At 47.7% G+C, this 20,548-nt stretch overlaps 1 protein-coding gene across 1 annotated transcript in view; it reads right to left on the bottom strand.

Moving 5' to 3' along the window:
• Window positions 1–7,120: 7,120 nt before the first annotated feature.
• Window positions 7,121–20,548, bottom strand: part of Eif4ebp1 (eukaryotic translation initiation factor 4E binding protein 1) — a 16,456-nt gene continuing 3,028 nt past the window's right edge. The window contains exons 2-3 of the mRNA XM_021170402.2: window positions 9,172–9,351; window positions 7,121–7,585 (exon numbers count right to left, since the gene is read on the bottom strand). Of these exons, the coding sequence (XP_021026061.1) occupies window positions 7,554–7,585; window positions 9,172–9,351 (212 nt within the window). The 3' untranslated portion in view covers window positions 7,121–7,553. The remainder of the gene's footprint in view (window positions 7,586–9,171; window positions 9,352–20,548) is intronic.

Here is a 20,548-nt window from a genome sequence, read left to right as displayed (position 1 = left end):
ATGGGGGACTTTTGGGATAGCATTGGAAATGTAATTGAGGAAAAGATGTAATAAAAAATAGTTTTATATGTAAAAAAAAGAAGAAGAAGAAGAAGAAGAGGAGGAGGAGGAGGAGAAAGAAGAAGAAGAAGAGAAGAAGAAGAAGAAGAAGAAGAAGAAGAAGAAGAAGAAGAAGAAGAAGAAGAAGAAGAAGAAGAAGAGAAGAAAAGAAGAAAAGAAGATGAAGGAGGAGGAGGAGAAGGAGAAGGAAAGAGGAGAAGGAGAAGGAAAGAGGAGAAGGAAAGAGGAGAAGGAAATAGGAGAAGGAAAGAGGAGGAGAAGGAGAAGGAAAGAGTAGGAGAAGGAAAGAGGAGGAGAAGGAAAAGGAGAAGGAAGAAGAAGAAGAAGAAGAAGAAGAAGAAGAAGAAGAAGAAGAAGAAGAAGAAGAAGAAGAAGAAGAAGAAGAAGAAGACAAGAAGTCAGAAGGTAAGCGGACACCTCATGGTCCACAGTGAGTGCCAGTAGGGTCTGAAGAGCAAGAAGATGCATCCTAGTCCTTATCTGCTCTTCAGGAAGCTAATAAAGGCTGTTTGGAGTGCACAGGTTAAGCCACACAAAGTATGTTAGCAGCTCTGAAGAACATCAGACACCAGAAATGGATCAGAGTGAGACTAACTCCCTTTGATCCCTGAATGTTGCAGGAGGTTCTGTGAAAACTGTAGAGGACAGGAGGTAGAGTGAATGCCACTGTTTTGATCAGGCGTATCATCCATCCTCCCAGGGCCCACGTGCTATAGACTTGGTCACCTGCACATGGGGGAAACTGTAAGTGATGCTGCCTCGTAGGACACATTCCTTCCCCACCCCTTCCTCTTCCTCTCTTGGTCCCCTTTATTACTTTGTGACAACATTCATGACAAAGCAAATGATGGAAGGGTTTGGTCTCCTTTATAATCTGAAGACTTACAGTCATCCTAATTAGTGTCAGCTCTCAGCTTGACACAGCCTAGTTATCTAAAGGAGACTCAATGGGGGACTGCCTCAACTAGATTGGTCTACAGGCATGTCTACAATCATTTTTTCTTAACTGTTAATTGACGTAGGAGAGCCCAGCCCATGTGGGCTACGCCATCACCACATGGGTGGTCCTGGCCTGTATACGGAACCTAGTTGAGTAAGCCAGACAGCCCCTCTTTGCGTGGTTCCTGCCTCTGCTCCTGATTGAGTTCCTGCCCTGACTTTTCCTCAATGGCGGCTCTCTCAGGAAGACTAAGCCATACAAACCTGTGGCTCCTCATCAGTGTTCACTGCTGCAACAGAAAGCAAACCAGAACAGCCCACCATGATAGGGGAGATATATAGGAGCAGAGGTGTGCTGTCTGCTCACACTGTGTGCACTCAGGGAAACAGAGGGGAATGGTGGTGCTCCACTGCCTTCCTTCTCCTTTTTCCAGTCAGCCCAGGACCCCAAGCTCATTGGAGCAGCAGGATGCTGCTGCGCCCTAGCGTGGCACTGCCCACATCCAGAGTGGATCTTTCCTCTACAAGGGAAGTTCTCTAGAAACTCCTCAAAGGCACACACCCAGAGGTGTCTCCTAGATGACTCTCAATTCAGTCAAGTTTATCACGAAAATTTATCATTATTTACATTACAAATACTATCCCCCTTTACTAATTTCCCCTCCAAAAATCCCCTATCCCCTTTCCTCTCACCTTGCCCCCCAACCCACCCACTCTCGCTTCCTGGCCCTGGCGTTCCCACACAAATACGCATGCACGCGGGCGCACACACACACACACACACACACACACACGGCCTCTGCTCTAGTTCCTGCCTCCAGATTCCTGCCCTGATGATGGACCTAAAAGCTGTAAGTTAAAAGGAACTCTTTCCTCCCCAAATTGCTTTTGGTCACTGGTATTTTATCGCACCAGCAGAAACCCTAAGACAGTAAGTAACCCACAAATGCATACTATACGTTGGTTTAAATCTCTGTGTAAATATTTTTTTATTGATGCTGATGGGACACTTAGCTTTCTAGTATGCTGGAAACGTCACGGGGAATCAAGAGGTTCAGATGGAAAGCCAGAAAACAGACCTGATTGGGGATCGGGGTTTGTTTTTTTAAAGACTCAGAACTCAAAACTGGACTACACAATCCCCGCAATTGGTAAATAGAGGCAGCAAAATCAGGAGTTCAAGGATACTCTGAGCTATATGGGACTCTGCTGAAAGAAGAGAGAGAGAGAGAGAGAGAGAGAGAGAGAGAGAGAGAGAGAGAGAGAGAGAGAGAGAGAGAGGTATATTACAGATTCCAGTGCAAATCTGAGCCATCCTATAAGGCAAAGTAAAGTGTTTTACCATTGGGATCCTGATTCGCTCTAAAACGTAGTCTTTCTTCTCTGGTTTGACCAGGAAATGTCTAGGAAAATGTTTAACTACTCAGGTTGCTTAAAGACTCACAAAAATGTTGTTCCAAGCTGCCACGGAAGGAATCAGTTGGCTACTGAAGGCCCGAGTGCTGGGCCAATCAGAAGGCAGTTTGGCCACAGGTCAGTCTTGCTTGGTCCAATGAATAAACAAGATCTTGGCAAGCTTGTCCCAAGCCTAGGTGGGGATCAGTGGGTGGCAAGGCCATCTTCTGAAACCCCTCCCCTTCGTTCGGGAAGTGAGGGTCCAGTGGCATTTTAACAGAGAGACTGCAGAATCCTTAGGTCTTCAACACATACAGCACATTCGCTTTCTCCTGAATGGACTCTAAATGATGTAAGCTCATGTGAGAGACCTATGTATTCCTTACTTTGATGAACTCTTCCAGCAGGGGGCAGCATTTACCCAAGTACCAAGATGACATCAAAATCAGCTCTGGAGTTTGAGGATCAGAGAATGTCTAGAACAGAGATCTCTATTACCTTCACTGGGGTGCTGGCTCGTCCTAGGTTGAACTGTCCTACAACAAAAGGGTGTGTGTCCTGAGGGAGTGGAGACACTTGGCCTCCGGGAGGCCAGGTTTGACTTTCCAATGAGAATCCACAAAAGGAATCACACACAGCATCAATGCCTAATGGGATTCTGCACCTACAAAGAGCTTCCTACACAACAGGCACTTGCTACTCAGGAACCTTCGATCCCTGCTATCCCTGGTTCAAACCCAACCCCAAGAGACCACCAAACACCTGCATGGCTCCAGGTCCCTCAACACCAGTCTCTACTCTAACCAACAGCTGTCTGCTAAGAGTTCTGAGCCTGAACTGCTCAGGCTTCATGTCCATTCAGCGTGGTACCTATGTGGACCCGAGCGTTGAGGCCAAACCAACAGGAACTGGAATCCTAATTCTAATATTCACTCCCCACGGCCATATATAAAACAAGAATAAAACAGCGACCTGCCAAGTGCTTCAAGTTTCAGGTGTATAGAAATCATTGTTGCAGCTTTTCTGCTGTTCCAGCAATTGAACTCCATTGTCACCTAAATTTCCAGGACACCACCTGACACACTTTAGTGTCCACAGGCACACCTTCCAGGTACACATTTGCGGATTGTGGTGGTTTAGATGTGAATGTCCCACCCCCCCACCCCNACCTAAACACCACCTCCCCAAACCCCAACCCCACCCCCCCGCCATGAGCTCATATATTTGAATGCTTCCTCATCAGGGAATGGCACAACTTGGAAAGGATTGGGATGTGTGGCTTTGTTGGTGGGAGTGTGTCACTGAGGGTGGACATTGAGGTTTCAAAAGCCCATGATGGACCTAAGTGTGTGATCTCTCACCCTCCCTCTCTTCTCCCGACCTGAAGGTCTCTTCCTGCAGATCCGGACATAGCTCTTCACTACTGCTGAAGCACTGTGCCTGCCATGCTGGCTGTCATAACAGACCATGCTTCTGTAGCTGTAAGCAAGCTCCAGCCAAGCGCTCTCCTTTATAAAGAGCTGCCGTGCCCACGGTGGCTCTCACAGCAATAGGACAGTGACTAAGACACTAGCACACTCTTTTCCAGTCTCCACATCCTTCCATCTGTCCCTACTCTGTTAACCTTGTCCTGTTTCTGTGTGTACACTTAGTCAGGCTTCCTGGGGTTAACGTTTTTCTCAGGTGATTGTTTTAGGTTCTCCAGGATGAAGGCATTGGATGTAGGGAAGACTTGGCACACATTTCTTAAAGGAGGCAGGAATCTTCTGCAGGTCACTTACTGAATCTCACCCTGCCTGAGACACCGTTCAAGTGGCAAAACAGACTTCTCTGTTGGTCTTGTCTCTGGCCTTTCCTCCAGTTCCCTAAACGTCACACTAAAAGATACCAGGAAGGAGGAGGTACCAGCTGGAATGTCTGGCAATCTGGGAGACAAAGGAGCCAATAGCTCCTTAGGTGGACAACTACCAGTTCAGGTCCCTACACTGCATCCAGGTTAACTAGGCACATTACCCAAGATTATTTTTCCCCTCCTTGCTGCAATTTCTAAGAGTGTGCCCTCTGTGCGTTCATTATCATGTGACGCAGCATGTGGAAACAAGAAATAGATGGACAGCATCACTCACATGCAATCGCTCTCCACTTTCTACTTTGTTTGGATTTTTGGTTTTTGGAGACAGGGTGTAGAGCTCTGTATAGTCCTGGTGTCCTGGAATTCACTCTAGATCAGGATCGCCTCAAACTCAGAAATTCGCCTGCCTCTGCCTCCCAACTACTGGGATTAAAGGCATGCACCACCACGCCCGGCTTCTGCTTCTTTTTAGAGACAGGATCATTCACTGAAACTGAAGCATGCCCACTGAGGTAAACTGGACAGGCTGCAAGCTCTTCTCTGTCACACAGAAGCTGATATCAGAGTGCTATGGATTGCTGCCTCACGATTGCACAGCCAAAGCTAGCATCCCAGCCTCGAAAACCCCAAGACTGTTCCCCTCTGACTCCTACATCAGCACAGCCATTCTCTACTGACCACCAGGCTGGGCCTCTTCACTGATTCTTATAAAGCTTCTTACCTCCAATATTTACCCCAGCAAGCCTGTTCTCGGGGACCCTAAAGCACAGGCCACTCGGGGTCCAGGAAGGACCTGGAATCACAAGGGCCAGCTATGATGATGCTTAAACCTGTTTCCATCCCTTCAGAGGACAGGTCAAGCCAGCCTCCAGGCAGTGGACAATCACAAATGCTTGCTTTGATTTCCTCTCCATTAGGCTTCATAACTTGGGAGCACACGCTATACCTTAAATCTTCTTTGCGTTTCTGGTTCTTGGCCCCTGTCTACAGCGGCCCAGTTAGCTCTTCAAATGCAAACAGTGCTTCAGGTCACAGCAGAACAGGCATGCCAAGCAGATGGGTTTAAGAGGGCANCTCTGCNAACCATTNAGANGCCAGCACATGGGGNTGTNAAGANGAACAAAGCAGGCTNGNCTCTCCAAAACTTTTCTTCCTGGAGAACAAGGACTGGGTTGCAGAGCTTTGCCACCACACAGCACCCAGCAACAATTATAGCTGTGGGGATCAGGCCTTCCTCTGAAGGGTACATTTCTCAGTGGGTAAAGCTGCTAACTTCTCCACTGTGTTATGGCTCCTGATCTACCAGGGAAGTGCATGCCGACCCTAAGAAAATGAGAACAGCCCTAAGATTACATACACTGGTGACCAAGACCTCTACTGAGATGCCAGGGCAATGAGATGCTTTCATTGAGAAGCTGACAGGAAATGTTGACCTAATCTCTCATTTAACCTAAATGAAATTTTCCTGTGGTGGTATCCCCTCAACAGTCTCCTAATCTCACACTCAGAGGAGGCTATGCTGTGTGTATGCAACCAACACAGCAAAGCGCTACATCCTTTCCTGTATTTCCACATGGACTCTGCTTCCTTTGGCAAGGACTGTGGAGAAGGCAAATTAAAGATCTGGCCTCTGAGGCCTGCCGCTCACCCAATGTCAAGCTAATGAAACACTATGATCCCAAACCTACAAAGGGCACTGCCTCCTGATTAGCCGCTGTCTCTGGATCCAGGGGACCCACCCCTCAGAAGGTCCTGTCATGAGACACCTACCACACCAGACTCAGTCCAGCAGTCCAGACAAATAAAAGTCGCTCTCTTTCTTTAACAACTGGTAAGTCACATTCATACACAAAAGTACCTGCAGTGTCCCTAAAGGGATCTGAGACACCCCACCCTTAGTCACCTTGGCTCCCCAAGACCATCTGACCTTTGTAACACTGGGTATCTGCCTCCTCTCATTCCCAACTATAACATTTCCTCCAAGCTCCACCCTCTGTCCCCCACCACTCACCCCACATGGACCACTGGGAACCAATCCTATGCAATTGACTTCATGCTACCTTTTTTAATGGGTACATGGTACACCTCAGTAAAATCCTTACCATTATCTATTATCTCCTCTGCATCCCCCACAGCAGCACACACAGAGATGACTGACAAAGACTGTTCTCATGTGGACCGATGGCTCTACACTGGCCCAGGCTCAGGAGAAAGGTGACCATCTCACCAGACAAAGGTAACACTTGCTGCTACTAAAAATAATTACAGAGCAGCAGCGCTCTGGCCCAGGCCCATAGAGGTCTAGCTTCTCTTCAGCCAGACTTCAGCTGTAAAGTGACAGTAAGGCATGCTCTGCTGACCCAGAGGGCTGGTATAACAAGCACATATGATAATGTAGAGGGGACTGGAGAGATGCCTCAACAGTTAAGAGCCACCAACTGCTCTTCTGAAGGTCGGACTTGAAATCCCAGCAACCACATAGTGGCTCAGAACCATCTGTAATGGGACCTGACGCCCTCTTCTGGTGCGTCTGAAGACAGCTACAGTGTACTTAACATATAATAATAAATAAATCTTCCCAGTGAGTAGAGGTCCTGAGGTCAGTTCCCAGCAAACACGTGATGACTCACAACAATCTATACAGATAGATGATAGATAGATATGGATAGAAAGATAGATAGATAGATAGATAGATAGATAGATAGATAGATAGATAGATAGATAGATAGATATAAATAGATGATAGATAGGTGATAGATAGATAGATTACTCATATACATAAAATAAATTTTAAAAAAATACTGTACAGAGAAAACACACCATAAGCACTGGACAGAGAATAGTAACTGTGTCGTCATTTCAAGTGGAAAACAGTTCAGACAGGGCCCAGCTGTGGGCAGGCCTAGGGTAAATGTGGCTTTTATTTCCTGTCAGGGAAAGAAGTAAAAGTGTGGCTTTCCCAGGTAACCCAACCTAAGAAAAGGTGGGTGTGCTCCAGAGGCTGGGGCTAGGATTGCCAGATCATTCTGACAGACTCCTCTGAATCCACTCGCTGGAGCTCCATGCAGGGAGGGTGTGAGTGAGAGTCATTCCCCTGCAGTAGCAGCTCTGTATAGACAGAGGCACAAGGAGGTATGTGCTGGTGTTCACAAAATGGAAGGCAGAGCTGGCGCCCTGAGTGAGGAGCAGGACTGGGTGGCNGACCCACACCCAGTGTCTGCCTGGTATGAGGCCTGACTGCAGTGGCAGCTCTCTTCCCAAGGGCCCTGGGGCCCCAGAAGCATCATTGCGTCCGATGGCTGGTCCCTTAAATGTCCATCTCAAACTGTGACTCTTCACCTGTGGGGAGAGGAGACAGACAGACAATAAACAAGTGGCAAATGGAAGCGCTCTGGTCTTAGGAGGCCAGAGAGAAGGTGTGGTCTTTTGTTATTCTCACAGGTCAAGTGGAAGGAGCATGCTGAGGAAGAGAAACAGGAGAAGTTGACTGGGCTTGGGAATCAGCTTCCTCAGGAGGGCAGTGACAGTGCTCAATTTCCCATGAATCCGATTTTTAATACGTGGTCCAAGGGGTGGAGCTTTGTGTCTTATGTCCAGTTAAGAAAATTCAGAAGTACACCCACACCACCACCACTACTGCCACCTAACTCTATGGGGCAACCAAGCCGCTCCTCAGGGTTGAGAGCTAAATACCATCAGAAACTAGGAGCGGGGGTAGGTGTGCCAGCAAGGGTAAATGACAGCCTTCAGTTAACAGTAACAACGTCATCCTCTGTCATCTTTGGTTTGAGGTGGGAAGGTAAAGGTGAGAGTTCTGTGCAAAGATTGGGGAATCCCTCCACCCTTGAACACGCGGCAGGGACCCACACGTGTAGCTTGGCAACCTCTTGTCACATGGCTCTCCTCAGGCAGTCAAATCCGCCTTCCTATTGCTATTCACTTTCTCCATGTCCATCTCAGTGTAACAAAGTAAATATTGTTTATCTTGGGCTGCTGGACTCCTGGGGTAATTAGAAATCCCAGGGGCTGGAGACATGGCTCAGCGGTTCAGAGCACTGACTGCTCTTCTGAAGGTCCTGACTTCAAATCCCTGCAACCACATGGTGGCTCACAACCATTAGTAATGAGATCTGATGCCCTCTTCTGGAGTGTCTGAAGACAGCTACAGGAATCACATCTTACAGGGCCATGGGGTGTGTCATCAGCTCCCTGTCTGAGACTGGAGCTCTGCCTTCAGGGTCGAGAGTCAGAGGTGGAACAAGAGACCAAGAGTATGTGAACATGCTTGTGCAGCCCAGTCCCACAGTGGAGAGCTCAGGTGTTCTGCCACTACAACTTGCTCCCACTGGCCGGCAGGGCGGCTGTTTTGATTGTTTTCAGGAGGAGGGGGAACCAGGAAGGACCTAGATATAAATGTCAAAGCTTCCATGACAATAGGAGGCATTGTCTGCCTGTCTATGTCCACAATCCATTTAATGACCAGTAAACCTGCCAGGAGGAACCCAGGTTTATTGTTTTTATCTTGCAGACATGTAATTTCCTAGAGGGGAAGGAAGTACACTGCAGGTCTTTGATAAGTTGTCTCCTTGCATCAAGGACACAGCGATAGCTGCTGGGTTCCAAGAGTGGTACTTTGTGAGCGATGATACAGGGAGACTGGGCTAATGGAAGGTTCTGGAGAAAGCCACTGTCATTTTAGATCTCCTCCTAATTACCTGATGCATGAGATCTTTGAGTTCCGAGTTCCTTGGAGCTTTGTAGACCCTCCACCAAAGAGAGTCCCACTTCCCACCCGTCCCCCACCCTCTTGGCTCTCCATAGCTGCTCCTCAAAAGGTGGACAGTCACCATCACCCTCTCCCTGAAATGTGGAATCCGTGAGAACAGACAATCCACCTTCCAGTTCAAGACCCGGACAGGACTCACCGCCTGCCCGATTATCTTCCGGGCTGCTGGGCAGGTGGCTCTGGCTGGCTTGCATGGGAGGCTCATCACTGGTAGGGCTAGTGACCCCAGGAATGGCTGGCAGGTCCTTTGGGGGTGTTTTGGCTACAGGTGAGTTCCGACACTCCATCAAGAATTTCCGGTCATAGATGATCCTGGTTCCTGGTGGGGAAGGTGTAATAAGGGATCCGGTAAGACTTCCTGGAACCCTAAGCCTGTTGTGTTTCCCACTTCCTGTGAAGGAGTGGCCACAGCAGATGCAGCAGGGTCCTTTATAGAATCTAGACTAAAGGGGAATAAGGCTGACCGAGGGACCTGGCCAACCTGACCACATCCCTGCTCCACTGCCTAACCCCCAACACCACTTGGGGAGCCCCCTCCCCCAGGGAGGTGTTTGTTGCCCACTAAGATGCATCTTTGTTTTCTCGGAGCTCTGAACACCCTATGCTATAGTCCCTCAACCTCTCACCCTCAGTTCTCCTTGTCAATTACACAGGACAAGCACAGCACACAGAAAAGGTGGTCACCCTGTCACCGCATCATCCCATCCTACAGAACTCCGGTAGGTCGACCATCTACACAACAGAAAGACAGTGGGTCCCTCTCTGCAGAGGAGACTTTCTTCCTACCGGGTCTTCGCATAAACAGGAAACGTTCTATCCAATCCAAAAAGGACTTAGGCTGAGCCCTTTTCCAAACCTCACTACATCGGACTGCCTGCATCACCCTTTAAGGGCTGGCATGAAATGAACGCCAGTCCCATTCGTCCCAACCTCCTACAACATTTTTATCTTATGCCCAGGGTGAGGGTCAGACTCAGTGACCTCTTCTCTAGCAGTAAACCACACTCAGGACCCTCCACCTAGACAGCCGCCTGAACACCACCATATAAAGGAGCGATTCCCAAGGTAGGGAGGGAGCAAGAACGTTGAGGGAGACCCATTCAGGTGACAGTGAGCAGATGAACTTATCCGCAGGTCCCCCACCCCGGGGCCTCTAACACAGAGCAGCATTGGTGATCTATTTTTAACCCCTCACTAGCACTTACTGAAGGCTTTCTTCCCAACAAACCTCAAGCCTTAGGCCCCAAGCCTCCAGCAGACAATGGCAGCCAGCTGGAATTTTAAAACCGCCTTTGCCTTTCTATTTATAGCTATCCCTTCGCAGATGACAAATAACTCTGGTTTCTCAAACGCAACGGCAGTTTCTTTTTTATAGAGAGACTATACAGCATTAACTACATATTATATAATGTTCTATACCACACCTACTGAAAATAAATTAAGGGCTGGCTGGATGGCTCGGCTGGCAAAGGTACCTACCTGCCACCAAGCCTGGGGCCCTGAGTTCACAACCGGAAACCTGCGTGGTAGGAGAGAATCAGTTCTCACACGATGTCTTCTGGCCACCATACACAAGATGTGGTATGCATGCCCCCACACCTATACCTATTCTTATTCATATATTCTCTCTTTCTCTCTCCCTTCCCCCACTCCTTCTCCCTCCCTCTCAATAAGTATATAAATAAATCAGCCGGGTGGTGGTGGAGCACACCTTTAATCCCAGCACTTGGGAGGCAGAGGCAAGAGGATGGAGGATTTCTGAGTTCGAGGCCAGCCTGGTCTACAAAATGAGTCCAGGACAGACAGGGCTATACAGAGAAACCCTGTCTCAAAAAAAAAAAAACCAAAAATAAATAAATAAGTCTTGGGGTTAGGACAGAATTGCTGACAGCTTCTGAAATGTCACTGTCACTGTCTTCTATTTATTTATTTAAACGAAAGGTTTTCCTGGAGCTGATGATGGTTTTGTACTACCTGGGAGGATGACCTACGAAAACTTTCCATTGTAAATAAGTGCATAGTAAAGCAGAATTAAAAGAATAGATAGCTATCGAGAGCTGGGTAGGCAGACAGGTCAGACAAACAGTATTAAACCAGCCAAACATTCAGCAGAGAAGGACTCTAAGGCAGCCAGCTGGAGTCAATGGTCCCCTCGGGGCAAGGCTTCAAACAGATGAGCCTAGCCAACAGGAAATGCACGTCATCCAGCTGTAGGTCCACAGCATCCGGCAGAATCTGAGTAAGGGAAACCGAGGCAGGCAGCTGGAGCCCCAACTGAGCGAGGGTCTATCCTCAGCTAATCTGCGCTGCAAATGCCCTTAGCCACTCCCACAGCTGCGTGTGCCTCCCCAGGGTCCTACGCAGGGTCTTTCTATCTGGAGCTTGCCATGTAGATCAAGCTTCCGACTGAGGCACTTCTATAGCGTGGCACAAACAATAAGGACCCTGGTTGTCAGTGGTTCCCCCCTCTAGCTGTTCTCAAGGGCATTTTCACCCTGTTGTTATGCCCTCTCTCTTCCCTCTGGTCACACAGGGGCCAGACACTGAGATAACCACACTTGGGTCTGAAGCGGGAGGTGGGGCCGTAACTCTGTGCATACAGCCAGCTTATCAGTCATCCCAAACAGCGCAAAACAATTTACCAACATAATGCACATCACAGATGTGTTATAAAAACAAAACACCAACCAACTGAAAAATGACTATGCCCTGTATCCTATGGTTTGAGACATTCAGCCGGGACACTATTCTTCGTCTTAGTATGCAAACTGGCTTTTGTCAGTTAATAGACAGTCAAATTATATGTATGCCCCCCAAAAAATGTTTTTTTAAATAAATTTATAATTTTATCAGTGAATGTTTGATATGCATACCTACTTTATATACCTACATACCTTGGATTATATAAAAACTCATGCTAGATAGAAGAGGTCAACAAAAAAGGTTTAAGAGGTCCTGCTGGCCAGGTGTGGTGCCACTACCCAGCACTCAGGAGGCAGAGGCAGGAGGATCTGAGTTCGAGGCCAGCGTGGTCTACATAGCAATTTCCAGAATAGACGGGGCTAAATAAGAGAGGCGCTATTTCCAAAAAATATGTAGGACCCTGGGAAGGCGCAGCTGTGGCAGTGCCTGAGATCATTTGCAGGGAGGATTAACTGAGGATAGACCATGTTCAATGCAGGTAGCACCATCTCACTGTTTAGAAGCCAGCAACTCCCTCCTCTCTGCTTCCTGCCCACCCTAAAGTCAAGACCCACCTCTAACACAAGCTCCTGCCGCCATGATGTTCTGACCAAGCAATGAATCAACTGACTGTGGACTGAACTGACAAGTCGGGAGCCAAAATAAACATTCCGCCTTCAAGTTTCCCTGTCAGGGATCCGGTCAGTGGAGAAAAGAAGGTACAAAATAAATAAACATATAAATAATGTTGAGGTAGGTAGTAAACACACACACCGTGAATCACAGATCAGTTGTGGAGCTGGAATCGAGAGCCTACTGGGTGCTAAGGTGAAAGTTCCAAGTTCAGATTTGAACTGCCTGTGGACCAACGTTCTTTCTCGCTGACTCTTGACAGACAATTGTCTCATTTGCCAGCTCTACTCTATGGACAAGGTACTACTTCCTCTACCTGTGCCTCAGTGGTCTCTCCAAGGCCTCAAATGGGCCTGCTCATTTATTTTATCATGGCAACTTCATCAACCTCTGGTGTGCATCAGAACTGTGGCCCTGGGCTGGTGAGATGGCTCAGCGGTTAAGAGCAGCACTGACTGCTCTTCCGAAGGTCCTGAGTTCAAATCCCAGCAACCACATGGTAGCTCACAACCACCCATAACGAAATCTGATACCCTCTTCTGGACTATCTGAGGACAGCTACCGTGTACTTACATATAATAAATAAATCTTTAAAAAAAAGAGCTGTGGCCCTCCCAAGGGACCTCTGCACAAACGCTAACAATTATTCTGTCCCGTCAAGGTTTAAGGTGACCAGCTGCCACCAGTTGCTCAGTCCCACCCACAGCAGGACCCAATTCCAAGGCCAAAGTGGGGACTCTTCAGAAGTAAGGTAAGCAACCAAGAAAGAGACTTGGGGTGTGCAAACGGGCATCCTCCATCTCTCTCAGACACACAGAATATGGGAACCATCATGAATTGAGGTATGCCTGGTAGCCTTTGGAACTTTTAATTCCTGGGATGCACGAAGTCTAGATCAGTGTTTACTCCCGAGGGAGGCGTGGTTTAACACTGGTGCCAGTTTTCCTGGACACACTAGTGAGGACACATTCCCCCAAAGATCTAGTTTTCTCACCTGCCAACCAAGGGTGTTACCCTAGGCTCGAGGACACTATATTTAAAGCACTGGCCATCACCACCTATTTTTAGGATCCTTAATGTGCAAACCAAATGGGACTTTGTGCACAAGTCCTGGACTCAAACCGGGAATCACCTACCTAAAAAACTCAATTTCTGGGTCCCAGCTCTTTCTGAGCCACAGGAAGAAGGTAAGAAAAGACTCACACCCCAAAGGAGTATCATCAAGACTAAATAAGCCCGGCGTGGTGGCGCACACCTTTAATCCCAACACTTGGGAGGCAGAGGCAGGAAGATTTCTGAGTTCTAGGCCAGCCTGGTCTACAGAGTGAGTTCCAGGACAGCCAGGGCTACACAGAGAAACCCTGTCTCGGGGGAAAAAAAAAAGACTATAAATAAATAACACATACTAATGTTCCCAAGGCTAGAGTTATCATTCCATGGAGGAACATCTTCCTTACGTTACATGCACAAGGCTTTGGGGATCAAAAAATAAATAAATGGGGCTGGCAAGATGGCTCAGTGGTTAAGAGCGCCGACTGCTCTTCCGAAGGTCTGGAGTTCAAATCCCAGCAACCACATGGTGGCTCACAACCATCTGTAATGAAATCTGATGCCCTCTTCTGGAGTATCTGAGGACAGCTACAGTGTACTTACATATAATAAATAAATAAATCTAAAATAAATAAATAAATAAACAAACATAAGCCAGCCATGGTGGTATATGCCTCTCTAATACAAGTGCTCCGTAGATAGAGCCAATTGGATCTCTGTAAGTTCAAGGCCAGTCCCCTACAGAGTCAGTTCCGAGACAGCCAGGGCTATGTAGAGACACCGTTTCATAAGTAGACAGGCATAGAGATAGTAGACACAAGGATGGAAGGATGGATAGAGACAGACAGACAGACAAAGACACAAACACACACAGATGATATACAGATGGATGGATGGATAGATAGATGGCCAGTCTCAAGCAAGCAGAGTAAACTTATCAGAAAGAAGACTTTTATGAAGGAACAGGAAGAGAGGCACGGTGATGCACACCTATACTCTCAGCACGTGGGAAGAGGAGGCAGGAGGATCAACAATGTCATTCTTCCCTACAGTGACTTTTCATGGCCAGCTTTAGCTAAATAATAATAATAATAAGTAAAATAAAGCAAAACAAAAAAAATAGCAAACCAGATAACGCTATCTCTGGGGGTCTTATGAAGCTACCAGACACCAACTGTGGGCAATCTGTCGGGGGCAACAAGCCACTCTTCTTCCCTAAGAGGCTCTGACAAGAGCAAGGCTTTTTACAGAGACTTTAGAACAAAATGGCTGAAATCATTCTAAGGCTGGCCCAGCGTCTCCCCCTTTGCAGACCTCTCCCCAAATGCTTCAGAATGCACCAGTGCAGAGTGTGGGTGCCACAAGCCAGTACCAAGGAGGAGGACCCTGCTCTCCAGGTGTCTCCCGAAACACAGCAAGGGCTAGTCCAGAAGGAGCGAGTGGGAGCTGTTATGGACTGTACTGTGTTCCTTCAAACTCGTGTGTGTTGAAGCCTAAATCCCAGCACCTCACAATATGGTGTCTTTATAGAGAAGGTCAATATGAACCGTTTAGAGTGGATCCTGATCTGGTGTCACCAGAGTATCCTCAGGATGTATATGTATGCATAGAATGTATATGTATGCATAGGATGTATATGTATGCATAGGATATATGTGTATGCATAGACCCACAGACGAAAGACCGTAAGCTGGCTCTCTTGCCTTCTTGCTCTGGCTCTGTCCTCTCGCCCCTCCCGCTCTGTCCCCATTCCCCTCCCCCCTCTCGCTCCACGTGCTCATGGCCGGCCACTGCTCACTCCCTCTCTGCCTTTCTCTGTCTCTACTACCCTCTAAACTACCCGCCCCATGCCCTGAATAAACTCTATTCTATACTATAAAAAGGAGGAAGAGGAGGAGAAGGACGACGACGACAAGGACCATAAGCTGACAAGAGAGAAGATAGGCAAGCTAGGAAGAGAGGCCTCAGAAAGAACCAATCTCACTCTGGTCTTGAACCTCCAATTACCAAACAGTAAGAAAATAGGTTTTGCCGCTTAAGCTAGTATTAAAGCAGTATTTTCTTTTTTTTTTTTTTAGATTTATTTATTTATTATTATATGTAAGTACACTGTAGCTGTCTTCAGACGCACCAGAAGAGGACGTCAGATCTCATTACGGATGGTTGTGAGCCACCATGTGGTTGCTGGGATTTGAACTCCAGACCTTCGGAAGAGCAGTCGGGTGCTCTTACCCACTGAGCCATCTCGCCAGCCCTAAAGCAGTATTTTCGTATGGCACCTGTAGCAAACTAAGATAGACTGGCCGGGTTTTCCCTTTTCTGGTGCTTGGGATTAAACCCAGGTTCCATACACACTCCACTGAGCGACAACTCCAGTCCAAACACACATTCTCTTCAAGTAGGAAGACCGCTCTGATCATTTCTTGGAGTGTTTTGTGACAAGGTCTCGTGTGAGCCCACCCGGTCCACCCTCAAATGCAATGTGTAGCTAAGGCTGTCTCAGTTACTTCTCTATTGTTGTGATAAGACACCACCACTAAGACAACTTACAAAATGAAGCATTTAACGTGGGGCTTAAGAGTCCATGACCCACTTGGGAGGCAGAGGCAGGAGGATTTCTGAGTTCGAGGCCAGCCTGGTCTACAGAGTGAGTGCCAGGACAGCCAGGGCTACACAGAGAAACCCTGTCTCGAAAAACCAAAAACCAAAAAAAAAAAAAAAAAGAGACCATGACCATCGTGGCGGGTAGCATGGCATCAGGCAGGCAGGCATGGTGCTGAGTGGAGTCATAGCTGTTAGCTTTCATATTCATCTACACGTATGAGACAGAGAGAGCTAACAGGGAGTGGCGTGGACATTTTCCTTTTCCTTTTCTTGAAACCTCAAAGCCCATCCCAATGCCACACCTCCTCCAACAAGGCCACACCTCCTAATCCTTCCCAAACAGTGCCACCGAATGGAGATAGAGCATTCAAATACATGCATCTCTGGGAGCCATTCTCAAAGCACCCACATTGGCCTTGAACATCTGATCCTCCTGTTGACGAACTCCTCATTCCCAGATTACTGACATCATAAACATGTGCCCCTGCAGCCAGCTACCTTCACACTGTACACTACCAGCCGAAGCTCTAAACGGACTGTGCCTCTATTCTCATCCTCATTCTGGGCTGCCTGGCACACCTGACTCAAGCCAATTGCTAGTGCCCAGAAAACCCAGGCCTTCCAAGTGACAATGAGAGGAGTGTGTTGGACAGTAAGCATAAGCCCTGCAAAGCAATGGCCCTAAAGCCTGCCGTTCAGAAGAAGCAGGAAAAAAAAAAAATCAAACAAAACAAAAAAACATACAACAAACAAACAACAACAACAAAAACCAGTGAGTGGTTCACACACTTGAGAAGTTAGCAGTATAGCAGTAGATTGATCAGGACTTTAAGGTCATCCTCAAATGTTTTGAGATCCTGTCTCAAAACAAAGAAGGCCACCCCATCTTCCTCTCACCCCAACTTGAAGCTGGACTGCCCCCTAAGAACACACGAATACTTTTAAAGCTCCCAAGCCTCTGCCCTGGGCTAACAGAGAAGTTCAAGCTAAACTAAATGATTTGAGCCCCAAGAGGGGAGAGCTCCCAGCCTCCCACCAGGGGCCAGCAAGTGATAGACTCACATGTGGATAAGGCCACCTTGGACCTTGCAGCCCAGGGCAATCCAGCTGCAGCCTTGAGTCAACTCTGCCAAAATCAGCAAAGGACAGACGTGAGCAATAAACCGTTGTTTGTTATCAAGTCTGGTGATGGCTTGTTAAAGGCTAGTGGCAACCTGGTACAGCCATCTCCACCCTGGAGTTCTCAGGGGAGACCCAAGCCTCAGGAAGGAACCTACATATCCTAAGAGGATGCTTCACTCTGGTTCCTTGTAGGCCCCCTTCATCTTCATCTCTTCCCTAGTGCTAAAGATCAGCCCAGGGCATCCCACACACTAGCAGGGCACTGTGCCACTAAGCCACACTCAGCATGACTCGTCACCTTCTGAACACCGGACCTGGCCTTAGGTCCTGGGGTCACAACGTCTGCTCTGGAAGAACATCCTAACCCGAGAAACGAGCACGCCAACAGACTCGTGGCTATGATTCACCACAGAGAAAGACAGCTGAGGTAAGACTCCTCGCTCGGGCCAGAAAGTAACGGATGTTTTTGTTTGTTTGCCTGAACATATGGGGATCCATATGCAGAAATGATCGCTGGGGGGGGGGGGGGAGCGACAAAAAACAAAAACCGGTCGCATTAAGCAATCCTCATTTTCAATATTGCTACTCCCTTCTAACTCGTTTTCGTGAACATCAAATGAAGGCTCATTTGGAAAAATGCTTCAGTGTTTTGTACCACTAAGTGAAATGAAATCAGCACCATGCTATCTGCCTCCCTTCACCTGAGTCGGTAATGACTTTTGCTGATAATGGTGGGTGAGAGTCCAGCTCACCTTGTAAATAATGACTACCTGCCACTTTGGGGGGGATCCTGGAAAGAAAAAGGCAACCTCTGAAGGTCACCAAAATCTAGAGGATCGCCTCCTCAGACTGCCATGGATCATGGAGACAAGTTCTGTGGCCCTGGGGCCCACGTACAAAACCACAAATGGAAATCACTATGGATAGGGCTGGAGAGATGGCTCAGTGGTTAAGAGCACTGACTCTTCCAGGGGTCCTGAGTTCAAATCCCAGCAACCACATGGTGGCTCACAACCATCTGTAATGGGATCTGACGCCCTCTTCTGATGTGTCTGAAGACAGCAACAGTGCACTCATATAATTAATCTTTTAAAGAAAAATCACTATGGGTTATAGAACTGAAGGGCAGGGGGCGTCTATGGAATCGCTGCATTCTATAGATGTGCCCCTGGTTCTTAGAATCATGTCTCCCCTCAGCTTCACTGAACTATTAAGTAAAACTGGCAAATAAAAATCTCACGCACTTAAGCAAGATGCCACATGCCTATTATCCCAGCCCTCAGGAGGCTGAGACAGGAGATCACCAGTATTGAGGCTAATACAGTAAGATCCTATCTTAAAGAAGAGGAGGAGCCGGGCGTGGTGGCGCACGCCTTTAATCCCAGCACTCGGGAGGCAGAGGCAGGCGGATTTCTGAGTTCGAGGCCAGCCTGGTCTACAAAGTGAGTGCCAGGACAGCCAGGGCTACACAGAGAAACCCTGTCTCGAAAAACCAAAAAAAAAAAAAAAAAGAAGAGGAGGAGAGGAGGAAGAGAGAAAAAGGAAAGAGGAGAGGGAGACATAGAGAGAGAAGAAAGGAGGCAGAAGCACCTAGTCAGAGTACACAGAATGTGATGATCTGCTGTCACACTAGGAAATGTAAAATAAATCCCACAATCAGAGCAACCAGCCTATGTCTCTCGGATGTCTGGCTGCGTGCGGAAGGATATGGCTACAGTTGCCCTTAGCTGATTTCTAGTAAACACTGCAGAGTTAATTATAGCCGCTGATGAGTACAGCTCTGGAATTTATCCCTCTCATAACTGAAAGTCTGTGCCAAACCTCTAGTCCCCTAACTCCCAACATAGCCACTCTCTCTTACACCTGATAGTCAACCTCCAGCCTCTGCCACTCCTCCCCCTCCCTTCTTTGTGATGTCAGATCCTCTTGCAGAGTTCCCCTTCACTGAGCTCCCCCTCTGAGCCTCTAGGCTTTTATTTTAATTTAGGGAGAAGTTCCTGTGGAAGCCAGGAAAGGCCACCCCTTCAGCTAGAATGATGGTGGAATGATGGCGGACAGGTCGAGGGGCTAAAGAACAGACCTTTCCAAGTGCAGCAAGCACTTTTTTTTTTTTTTTTTACTGTTTCGGTTTTTTGTTTTGCACTACCACGCCTGGCTAGCAAGCACGTTTTAACCAGCGGAACCATCTCTTAAGCCCCATGCTTGTATCCCACAGTCAGCTGTATTGTCACCTGAATCCCAACCTTCCAAGTCACACTATCTTCCTAGTTGCAGGGCATGCCTTAAATAAAAACCAAGAGGCTTCAAAGGTAGTTTGGAGTGCTCTACCCAACCCCCTTCCAATTCAGTCGTATGTCCTGGAACCTAATGTATATTGTTTCAAACACTTTAAAAGGAAGCTCGGGTGTATCCAAGCTCTCTCATTCGGCCCTTAATACTATCCTCAGCTGTAACTTCTTCCCTCTGTGTGACTAAGACCTCGGGACATCAAGTCACCAGCATCAGCATCCAGCCCACCTCCCCTCTTCCCAGCACTGACGGAGTTAAACACTTGGCAGCCACCTCAAGGTCAGCTTCCCAGACAGAGACATTTTTTTTAATTTCTCTGATAGGGTCTCACTATGTAGGTCTCACTGACCTTGAACTTACTATGTAGACTGTAGACCAGGCTGGCTTCAAACTCACAAAGATTCTCCTGTCTCTGCACCATTACATTCAACTTTACCCCTTACAAAACAGTGTCATTTACACCTGCCACCCTACCTGCCTGCCTGATTATTAATTAACCTTACCCAGGGTACTATGAGGTATGACCACCCAAACAACTTCTGTAGGTTTAGAAGTCAAACATCCATCCTTGGTGGGTGTTCACTAGATCCTGTTTATGACATTGCTAGCAATCTTTTTTTTTTTAATTTATTTTATGTATGTGAATACACTGTCACTGTCTTCAGACACATCAGAAGGGGACATCAGATCCCATTACAGATGGTTGCGAGCCACCATGTGGTTGCTGGGAATTGAACTCAGGACCTTTGGAAGAGCAGTCAGTGCTCTTAACCGCTGAGCCACCTCTCCAGCCCCCCATTGCTAGCAATCTTAAAGACGCCCAGGTTCAAATATTCTTGTGGGACACTCCCTTCAGAAATGTCCTAGGTTACCAAAGGGTTAATGACCACCGACCAGAGTCCCAGGAATGGAGATGGTTCAGGCCACCTGTTGTGTCCTGGTCTCCAGAGGCAGCTACTTCAAAGCCATCCTCAGCTGAAGTGGCTTCCTGTAGTATTTCTTCATGTAGAGCTTACAGCCCCTTACAGGTCAAGTTACATGCCAAGGAGTATAGAAAGCTTAAGTTCGGGGCTGGTGAGATGGCTCAGTGGGTAAGAGCACCCGACTGCTCTTCCAAAGGTCCAGAGTTCAAATCC

Source organism: Mus caroli, chromosome 8, assembly GCF_900094665.2.
Source record: "Mus caroli chromosome 8, CAROLI_EIJ_v1.1, whole genome shotgun sequence".
Taxonomy (NCBI): domain Eukaryota; kingdom Metazoa; phylum Chordata; class Mammalia; order Rodentia; family Muridae; genus Mus; species Mus caroli.
Note: the sequence above shows the minus strand (reverse complement) of the source record. Positions and strands in the feature narration are given on the sequence as shown.